General features: G+C 43.5%; 1 protein-coding gene across 1 annotated transcript; it reads left to right on the top strand.

The window, feature by feature from the left end:
- Positions 1 to 10,002, top strand: DLL1 (delta like canonical Notch ligand 1). Its single transcript, XM_048843955.2, has 11 exons — positions 1 to 1,077; positions 1,417 to 1,731; positions 2,573 to 2,633; positions 3,034 to 3,291; positions 5,815 to 5,875; positions 6,371 to 6,501; positions 6,641 to 6,810; positions 6,922 to 7,138; positions 7,942 to 8,734; positions 8,856 to 8,970; positions 9,396 to 10,002. The coding sequence occupies exons 1-11, from the start codon at positions 1,018 to 1,020 to the stop codon at positions 9,399 to 9,401; spliced, it is 2,187 nt and encodes a 728-aa protein (XP_048699912.1). The 5' UTR covers positions 1 to 1,017; the 3' UTR covers positions 9,402 to 10,002.
- The last annotated feature ends 933 nt before the right edge of the window (positions 10,003 to 10,935 follow it).

The raw sequence follows: 10,935 nt of genomic DNA, 5'->3' as shown, positions 1-10,935 counted from the left end.
GTTTGGTGAGAGCAGGAGGGGAAAGGGGTAGAGAAGGAGGAGGAGGATTGCACATTTTACAGCTCACTGACCATTTGGCGATCCATTGAGAGGAGGGTTTGGAAAAGTGGCTCCTTTGTGACAGCTCTAGCCAGATTGGGGGGCTGCTCATTTGCATCTCATTAGCCATGCAGGCGGCCGGCGGGATATAAGGGAGGCAGGCGCCTGATGAGAGGCAGATCCATAGTGCTTTACAATCGGAGAGAGGCACAGCAAAGATCATACACGCGCACGGAGAGACCCAGGAGCACACACGGGCGCGCTCAGTTCGCTTCCACTAAGACATTATCTGTTTATTACTATTATTATTATTATTATTATTATTGGCTTGGATTCCTTAAAAAAAAAGACCACGAGAAATAACGAGACCGATCTTTGCATCTTGCGAGAAGGGGATAAGAGTCCAACGTGATCTGCAAATTGCTGCTGCTGTTTGACACTTCCCAGCTCCTGATCTGCGAGGGGCCAGCTCCACACACGCAGATAACACACAAACCCCCTCTCTCGCTCTGCTCATTCGAAGGTAACGGGAATTATCGCTTCCTCCTCCTAGTCTACAGGGATTTCCAGATCGCTGATTTTTAATCTTCCACGGGAAGCCTTTTCTCTGCCTCTGTTGGGAATTAAGTGGCTTTTTTTCCGTTTTGGCTGCTGGGGGAAGAAGCTTTAGGCGAAAGGAGAAAAATCGTGGATTGGAAGAGACAGGGAGAAAAAAGTTGTTTAGAATATCAGTCTGAAAAACAGTCTGTCCCCTTTTTTGCCACCCAGAAGAGCTGTCAGTCCCCCGAAGGGCGTCCCTAAAAGCAGCACCAGAAAAGAGAGAGAGAGAGACTCTTGAAAGAGGTAAACTTTAACACTAACTCCACTAGGAGAAGAGGCTTCTCCTGCCCAGGCTTCTTGAGAGACACTTTTTTTTTTTGCCTGTGAAAGAAAGAAAGGAAAAAAGTGGCAAGAAGAAAAGAAACCCTACTCTTCAAAATGGGAGGTCAGTCCATGCTGGCCCTTGCCATCCTCTCTGTGCTGCTTTGCCATTGCCAGGTAAGTGGATCTGGGGTCTGTATTCCAGGCGCTGTTCAGTGCAACTGCTAATAACAACTGCCAAGCTAACCTGGGGGGGGGGGGGGGGCTCTGTTGCAAAGGGAAACGCTGGGAGAGATGCTGCAAAGACAGGCAAACTGTTGAGCCTCCTCTCTGGCGGAGGCTTGTCCTCCAGCCCCGGGGGCAGCTGGCCCTGGCTCTGGGCGCGTGGCTCCTAGGGGAGCTGAGCCGGAGCGTGTGGGGTCTCCGGGCTTGGCCCAGCAGGGCAGCTGCTGCACCCGCTTTGCCCCCCCCCCCGGGTTGGCGGGCGCCTTTTGAATGGCTCCTTGTCCCCCGCAGGTGCGGTGCTCCGGGGTCTTCGAGCTGAAGCTGCAGGAGTTTGTCAATAAGAAGGGGCTGCTGGGGAACCGCAACTGCTGCGGCGGGGGGAGCGGCGGCCCCGGCGCCGGGCTGCAGCAGTGCGACTGCAAGACCTTCTTCCGCGTGTGCCTCAAGCACTATCAGGCCAGCGTGTCCCCCGAGCCGCCCTGCACCTACGGCAGCGCCATCACCCCGGTGCTGGGAGCCAACTCCTTCAGCGTGCCCGACAGCGCCGGCGGCGCCGAGCCCGCCTTCAGCAACCCCATCCGCTTCCCCTTCGGCTTCACCTGGCCAGTAAGTTCCACCGCGGGCGGCTCCCGCGCCGGCCCCGCCACGCGCCAGGGACCCGGGGAGCGCGGAGGAGCGCGCGCGTGGCTGGGAGGGGGGTGCGGCGCGGCTAAGGGTCTGTGGCCAAAGGACGGGCTGGCCTGGGTGCGCCACAGCAGCACGGGAGGGGGGGGGTGCGGCTCAGGGGTGGGGTGCCCGGAGCGCAGGCAGCGGGCTGGGGCGGGGGCAGCAGGTACTGCCTGCCTCTGGACGGCGGGTCGGAGGGAGGCTCGTGCTGCAGCGGGATTGTGTCTCGCTGTGGATCCGGTGAGCCGGGCAGATGCACGGACGGCGGTGGGAGAGGTTGAGTGTGTTTTGATTTTGTGCGGTTCCCCCGCTCCCGTCTCTTGCCAACATACCTATGGTCCCCGCAGTGTGGGGGAAGTCCTGATTCTCCCCCCCCCCCCCCGCCCGATTGCCCGCTTCTGTGCCCCGGAGCGGGCTGTAGAAACCGTCAGCCCTGCGTGAAATTCCCAAAGGACCTTCCAGCCATCCTCCCAATGTGTGAAACTGGGGAAATTAAGTGTGAAGATTAATGGCAACTGCCCTCACATCCTACCCTGACTCTCCCCTTTTTTACACCATATCCTGTACTAACAGGCTGAAAAAACAGGCCAGGAAACAACTCTTCAAAAACTCTTCCAATCCCTTGAGAAAAGTGAAAACAGGCTGAAGTGAGGGGTTAGAGGGTTGCACTGACTGGGCACATATATTCCTGGTGCTGCTTTGCTGCCTGTGATCACATTTTTTGCTGACTTTAGATTTTCATTCTCATTTTGTGTGCATTTTTTTTATTTTAATTTTCCAGGGCACTTTCTCTCTCATCATTGAAGCTCTTCATACAGATTCTCCTGATGACCTCAACCCAGGTAAATACCCTGGTGCAAATCCTTTCCCAGGATTAAATCCAAACCTGCTACTTCTCAGGCTCACTTTCCTTACTCTCTCAATTAATAAAAAGAAAAGGAGTACTTGTGGCACCTTAGAGACTAAAAAGTACTCCTTTTCTTGTTGCGAATACAGACTAACACGGCTGCTACTCTGAAACAATTTCTCAGTTAATGTAGCCACTCCCTGCCCTTTCTCACTCTACTGTTCTTCATAAGTGTTATAAGAAAGAGAGCCCTGTCAGCCCATGGCTTTAACATTTCTGCACTTACAATTCTCCCCTCCTGTGAACTCCTCTAGGTAATCTATTGCATTTATTCCCATTGCACCCTCATGACTCACAGTTAGTTAATTGCATTTCTTCCTTCCCTCTCCTTTCAGAGAACCCAGAGCGCCTTATCAGTCGGCTGGCCACACAGAGGCATTTGACAGTGGGGGAGGAGTGGTCCCAGGACCTGCACAGCAGTGGCCGCACTGACCTCAAGTACTCCTACCGCTTTGTGTGTGATGAACACTACTATGGAGAGGGATGCTCTGTCTTCTGCCGGCCCAGGGATGATGCCTTTGGCCACTTCACTTGCGGAGAGCGTGGAGAGAAGGTCTGCAATGCAGGCTGGAAGGGCCAGTACTGCACCGAACGTGAGTGTCCACAAAGAAAGACTATTGAATCTCTCCTGGCTACAGTCACATGCATTATGATGGCCACTGAAGTCAATGGAAGACATTCCATTGATTTCACTGTGCATTGATTCAGGTCCCAGATGAGAATAAAAACCAACGTAGAAGGAATATATGATGGTATGGTGCTGCTGTGTAAAGGTTTTATTGGCATGAACCATGGGATGACCTCATTACTCAGAAGTACCAAAACCATAAGTGAGTTACCTGAAATCTTACACCAATGACATCTTGATGCCATATTATACCATCACATATTTTGTTTACACCAAAAATTATATAGAAAAATTATTCTAGAAATGTTTTAGGAAGTTTAAAAGAAAACATATGGGGGCTATTTATGGTATCCTTCTACCAGGAAGTCAGGGTATCTTCACACCATGAGTCAAGAGGTACAGGCCTTAGAAAGAGGAATTATAACTAATAGAACTTCTACAATGCTGAAATAGCTTATCCATCAATCATAAAATCAAGATTGTACGGTTTGATATCTTGCAATCTTGTAACCTAACAGGGCTTGAAACAAGTGGTGTCACCCATTGGAAAGGAGGAGTCCAAGATACTCTTTAGTGATATAAAGAACATATTTCTAATCCTGGAAGATCATGAGATACTTGATCCTAAATCTGACACAGGTTGAGGTCTGAACATTGCCCTCCCTGTACCCCAGATCAGTGTAATCTGTGAGGAGAAAAAAACACATTAGTGGGAAACTAGGAAACATTATGGAGGCAGGCTGTGGTTTTGTTTTGTATTACATGAAAGCTTTAAATGAGGGCTGAGCTTGACCCTACTGCCAGATTTGGAATGTTAGACATAGTCCTGGCAGAGATGGAGCAGATTGCAGCTGAGGTGGTCAAAGAAATCAGATAAATTGAAGATTAATTTAGTGCACCCCCCACTCTACTATACACTCTAGTATATACTAATATTCTAATTTGTGTGTATGTCTATAATAATATATTGGCAGATAACTCACCATCTGAATATCCCCCTCCAAACCTCACAAATCAAGATGAGTAACAGGAAGAAAACAATTTGAATGTTGTAGTGTGCAAGGCAGCCTATCTGTTTGCCTTGTAAAAACAAATGAGCTAAATTGTGAATTCAAACGGACTAATATTAAACAGCCCCAGTTTATTCTTATTGTTAGGGACTAGTAAGGTGATTACAGCCCTATGTGACACAATTTTGCATAGTAAACTGGGGGCTTGAATTTCCCCTGTAAAGGCTTTAAATGGTTGTAGTGCCCCTGGATTAAAGGTTTCTATTGCAGACATGTTAGGGGGTGGAGGGAGAGGAAACATTTCTTTGATGAACTGTTTAGGGATGTCAGCACCTTTTGATATTTGTATATTGCTGCTTCTTCAGTAACCAAGCAGAATATTTCCCCTCTTTTCTGAATCATTGTGTGTGCATGCAGTACAGTGTACTTCGAGTCTTATGAAAAATCAGCTAAAATATATGAAATAATATGTTTATTAGGCAGTAGGCTGTGTGTGCTTATGCAAAAGAATGTTTTCTGGTTAGCAAGCGAGGTTTCCATGCTCCAGATTGCTTCCCTTATACCCTTTCTCATCTCCTTTCATTCCAGTTGTGAGACAATCTGATTATCAGCACTTTCTTTCTTTCTTTCTTTCTTTCTTTCTTTCTTTCTTTCTTTCTTTCTTTCTTTCTTTCTTTCTTTCTTTCTTTCTTTCGCATGTCATTGTCTCCAGCTAGCTTTGTTGAATTAAAACTTTGCAGTGCCTGCTTAATGAGTTCCATAACCAGGCGAAATAATGAGCAGAAGTCTCTTTTTTCCCCACCCTCCCTCCTTCTGGCCCGCTTACCTCTTTACTATGTTTGTGCCCACCCGCCCCCTTTTTTTGCAGGGGGGAGGAAGAACTTTAGACTTATTTATTTGAATAAGAAAAAAAGTTTTTGCAGAGAAATCACGCGCGTGCCATAGATTAGATCTGGGCAGGGATAGGCTGCTGGGGAAGCATGTCTTAGCCCCAATTGGCTGCAAGGGGTTGGGGGTATTGTTGCAGTGGGGCAGCTGCTGGGAGAGAATAGACAATAGAGCAGCTGTCCTGCACTGGCACCCTGCACACCAGCTGTCCACTCTTATCTACACACACACTTTCTGGGGATATTAAGAGGTGGAGCTGTGTGCATAGAATTGGAAAAAAGGACTTCTGACCCTCACTGGGAAGGAAAGGGGGGTGAGGGGCTGTAGGGAAGGGAGCAATTGTGAGTCCTCTTTTGTCTGTGTGCAACTGTATTAAGAAGAATGCTCATCCCTAGTGATAAGTAAAATACCCAGTTACTAAGCAAGATCAATACTCCACCAGCCTTCAGAGATTAACTCAGCTGCTATTAACTGACTGAACTAGTGAAAGAGGGTTTGTCCCAACCCAGAAGACACTTCAAAACTGTATTTTCAGAAGGGATGTATTTGACCCAGGAGCTTATGTATCTATATCTTTTATTTGTCTGCAGCAATTTGCTTGCCTGGATGTGATGAACAACATGGGTTTTGTGACAAACCTGGAGAATGCAAGTAAGTTTTCAGAGGTTTTTCCTATTTTTTTTTTCTTTTTTCTTTTTGGTCCGTAATGTCAAATTGATGCTCTAGACTTAGATAAAACATTTGTCATTTGAGGGTTAGTTTAAGTGTTTTTCCTCATAGGAGATGGTAACCTGAGAAATCCAGATAATACCAGATCAAAAGTATTAATCTAGAAGTCAAACATCAGTGTCATTAATATTAACTTAATGAGTTTCCAGTAGTATATGGAAGGTTAGCGGTTTGTTATGATAGTAAACAAAATAAGTACCTAGAACAATAGCTCTGTTTAAGGCAATGAAAGAGGTAGCTGGGACTGATGAAAGCTGATGCTTCAGTTAGACTCAGTGACTTTCCCACATGAAGGATCACGGAAGGCTTTTTAGGAAACTTGATTCCTGGTTTTTGCTTCAGTGTGTTTGCAGAGTTTGAGATAGGATTTCTAATTGTTGGAAGTACAAATCTTACAATCCTTTGTTTGTTTTTCAGATGTAGGGTTGGGTGGCAAGGGCGTTATTGTGATGAGTGCATCCGATACCCAGGCTGCCTTCATGGTACCTGTCAACAACCGTGGCAATGCAACTGTCAGGAAGGCTGGGGTGGCCTTTTCTGTAACCAAGGTAAGTTGTCTATCATTGCTTATGATTGTCTTTTAGAAAATAACACCATTTTCTAGAGTACCCCCCATTCAAGCCATGCAACAATTGGAAACTAGCACATATCTTTATGGATCTGTCTCTCCTTTTAAATCTTTTTCAGATCTTAATTACTGTACCCATCATAAGCCTTGCAAGAATGGTGCCACTTGCACCAATACTGGCCAGGGCAGCTACACTTGTTCTTGCCGTCCTGGGTACACTGGTTCCAACTGTGAGATTGAAATCAATGAATGTGATGCCAACCCCTGCAAGAATGGTGGAAGCTGCACCGTAAGTTAAAGGAGTTAATGACATTTTAAAAATCTGATCACCTAAAGACAGTTTTACAGTTATTTTGATTTTTAAATAATTTAAGTTGACTAAATCTTTTCTTTTCGACAGGATCTTGAAAACAGCTATTCCTGTACCTGTCCACCTGGCTTCTATGGTAAAAACTGTGAGCTGAGTGCTATGACTTGCGCTGATGGCCCATGCTTCAATGGAGGGCGATGCACAGACAACCCTGATGGTGGATACAGCTGTCGTTGCCCATTGGGTTACTCTGGGTTTAACTGTGAAAAGAAAATTGATTATTGCAGCTCCAGTCCTTGTGCTAACGGTAAGGCAAACTATATACCTTTGTCTCTTAAAGGGACGCTGTCATGTAATTGAGGGTTTGTATAAAATAAAATTACAAAGCATAGGCCAGGTCAATCCATTATTTTTAATCAGAACTCCCTGCCGAGTTGTGTCATTAGTTTTTATCTAGAACTCCCCCATTGACTAAACTGAGGAGTTCTGCTTAAAAGGTGATGGCATGATATGGCTCCACAATATCAATAGTATTGTCTTTCAATGTGACCTTGGGTCTGGCATTTGGCCTCCTTGTTCCACATTTGTAAAATGGGGATAGCAATCCTTTAAAAATGCCTTTATAAAATTGCTTTGAGCTCTATGGATGAAATATGCCATCAAAATGCTAAATATTTTTTATTATTTAGCAGTAGTAAAGCTGTCTTCATTTAAAAAAAGTGTTTTTTAAAAACATTCCTCCACGCTGGTTGCAATCCAAACTCCACAACATTGTGCCAATGCGTAAAAACCAAGGTGTGAAATTGATTCAGTCTAGTTTCACCAATGAAGCTGAGTAAAACACAAAAAAGTAAACAGAATAAGTGGTGAAAAGTAAATAAGGTTTAGAAAATTAATGAAAGTTTTGCTACTGGTAACAGAGATAAAAACTTTAAGAGTGAGCTAGGATTTTCAGAAATGGGATTCTAATTCCATATTTGTCTCTAGGCATCCAGTTTTTGAAAGTCTTGGCCTTGATTTTCATCATTTTAAGTACACTGTGAAGCTGAAGAGTTGTTACTTGATATTATAAAAACACTTACCTATTATTTGTCATATTTAATGTTGCAGGAGCCCAGTGTGTTGATCTTGGAAATTCCTACATATGCCAATGCCAGGCTGGTTTTACTGGAAGACACTGTGATGATAATGTGGATGACTGTGCCTCCTTTCCTTGTTTGAATGGTGGAACCTGCCAAGATGGAATTAATGACTTTTCTTGCACCTGCCCCCCAGGATACAATGGAAAGAACTGTAGTGCTCCAGTCAGCAAATGTGAACACAACCCTTGTCACAATGGGGCTACTTGCCATGAAAGAAACAACCGTTATGTGTGTGAGTGTGCTCGGGGATATGGTGGACTCAACTGTCAGTTTTTGCTCCCTGAACAGTCTCAGGGACCTGTAATTGTTGACTTCACTGAGAAGTACACCGAAGGTCAGAATGCACAGTTTCCTTGGATTGCAGTATGTGCTGGGATTATTCTGGTCCTGATGCTATTGCTGGGGTGCGCTGCTATTGTTGTTTGTGTCAGACTCAAAATGCAAAAGAGGCACCATCAGCCTGATGCATGCAGGAGTGAAACAGAGACCATGAACAACTTGGCCAACTGCCAACGCGAAAAGGACATTTCAATAAGTGTCATTGGTGCCACTCAGATTAAAAACACAAATAAGAAAGTAGACTTTCACAGTGATAACTCTGATAAAAATGGCTACAAAGTTAGATACCTATCAGTGGATTACAATTTGGTGCATGAACTTAAGAATGAGGACTCTGTTAAAGAGGAACACAGCAAATGCGAAGCCAAGTGTGAAACATACAATTCAGAGGCAGAGGAGAAAAGTGCAGTACCACTAAAGAGGTACGGTTCAGATAATAGCTCTGGGGGAACAGTTTACTGTAAAGGGTGTATATGTTTCCTTGTTGGTACTAGTATCAGCCATCTGATTTGTTTTTATTTTTGTTGGTTTTATCTTCAATAGTGATACTTCTGAAAGAAAACGACCAGAATCAGTGTATTCCACTTCAAAGGACACAAAGTACCAGTCGGTGTATGTCATATCAGAGGAGAAAGATGAATGCATTATAGCAACTGAGGTTAGTACAGTGCCTAATGGTTGTAAAAGAAAATAAAAATAATTGAGCCAGATCTTGAGCTAGTGTAGATCAGCACAGCACCGCTGCCTTTCATGGAGCTATACCAATTTACACTCGGTGAGATCTGGCCCTGTAGGTTTATTTTCATGTGGAGGTTGTAAAACTGATAGCTTTTTTTGAGATAAAGCCCAATCCTGCAAATGATTCGCTTCAATGGGAGTTCCACACACAGAGAGCTGGCAGGATTGGGACACAGCTGTAGTATCATTGTAATTTATGCGTTATTCCTTATTTGTGGAGTCTCTTCTGCCCTAGCACACCGATGGACTCCTTGATCTCTGTCCATCTCTTAATCACTGAGACCCTCTATATGTTTTACTAAATTCTGCTTCTGTCTGTTCTTGGCTTCTCTCAACTCTCTACAGGTGTAAAACGGAAGTGATATGACAAAGTTGTTGTTCAAAACAATTTCAAAGGAGATATGCCCCAATGAATGCTGCTGAAAGAGGAAAGGGAGATAGATTCCTTCACTGACTGCTGCTGAGAAACTAAATTCAGGCTGAGCTGGTTCTCTACTGAAGTTAGCAAAGTGACTGCAAAAAAAACAAGATGGACACGAGGCAAGGATCTGTGTTCAAGAATAACTGTTGCACTGCCTTTATGAATTTTATCATTGCACTATGGTCAGTTGCTTTTCTATATATATTTAAATGAAGGGACTTAATTACTACATAAGAAGCATGCACTGCGTGAAGTGTATATTTTGGATTCTTACGAGCCAGTCTTTTCTTGAATTAGAGACACAAACACTGCCTTTCATGTCTTTTTTGATACTAAAATGTGTTTTTACTAGGTGAAAAAAAGTGTGTTATTTTTTTGAATCTGTAAAAATATTTTCATGATAATTGTAAAGCTTGAGTATTTTGTGACGTTCATTTTTTTATAATTTAATTTTTTTGGTAAATATGTACAAAGGCACTTCGGGTCTATGTGACTATATTTTTTTGTATATAAATGTATTTATGGAATATTGTGCAAATGTTATTTGAGTTTTTTTTACTGTTTTGTTAATGAAGAAATTCATTTTTAAAATATTTTTCCAAAATAAATATTATTAATGATAATGAAAAAGATATCTTTACTCTCCAAAACAATATGATCCAATTTTGCCATCAATGGCCAATCAAAAATCTGACATACTTCAGTAGGCAATTAGGGGGAGCAGGAATAGGGCTCAAAGTTGCAAGAAAGGATGGAAAAGAACTTCTCTGATGTAAATCCCTCCTTACACTTTTCATTCCCTCTTAACTTTCTGAATGATTGACCTTCGGGGTTGACACAACATATGCTTGTCTTATCCCAAAAGTGAACTTCTCTGGAATGTCTGAGTAATATCTGTACAGTCATTTTGTAGTGTATATAAAAAAATACTGTGTAATTCTCTTAGAAGGATCAATTCAAGCATCCTCCTGTTTGATACATGGAACCTTTAAGGACTCAGGTTGTCATTTCTTACATCCCCAAATTCTCCTTGGAGTCAATGGGAATTTTGGGTGTACCAGGCATGCCAGAATGGGCATCTGTGGCCAAATCCTTCATGTGTAGCCATAAAAAGTGAGCTTCCCAAATTAAACCTGAATAAAAGCAAAACTTCTATCTTAGAAGAAGAGGGAGTCCTATTAGGCATATGAGACTAAATCCATTGATGGTATACGTAATTGCTACGCCAATGACTTTAATGTATGTCTACCTATCAAATCTATTATTGTCTCAAAATACTTGCACTATACCTATCACTATGATATCTGAGCACAGTGGCGTCAAACCCACATTGTGCCAGTGGTGAATTTGGCCTTTAATGCCAAGGCATCTTAACTGAGTTACAGTTTGTACTAACTGGCATGCCTACAAGCTGCAATGTACTTTTGAAAAATCTAAGAAACCATTTCCATTCCGATCTTTTAT

Source organism: Caretta caretta, chromosome 3, assembly GCF_965140235.1.
Source record: "Caretta caretta isolate rCarCar2 chromosome 3, rCarCar1.hap1, whole genome shotgun sequence".
Lineage (NCBI taxonomy): Eukaryota > Metazoa > Chordata > Testudines > Cheloniidae > Caretta > Caretta caretta.
This window is presented reverse-complemented; position numbering and strand designations above follow the sequence as displayed.

What these genes read in the sequence shown, in the direction of transcription:
- DLL1 (XM_048843955.2), top strand. Translation starts at nt 1,018, where the DNA reads ATGGGAGGTCAGTCCATGCTGGCCCTTGCCATCCTCTCTGTGCTGCTT. An exon ending in TGCTGCTTTGCCATTGCCAG is followed by an intron (nt 1,078 to 1,416) that starts GTAAGTGGATCT and finishes TGTCCCCCGCAG; the next exon opens with GTGCGGTGCTCCGGGGTCTT. An exon ending in TCCTGATGACCTCAACCCAG is followed by an intron (nt 2,634 to 3,033) that starts GTAAATACCCTG and finishes CTCTCCTTTCAG; the next exon opens with AGAACCCAGAGCGCCTTATC.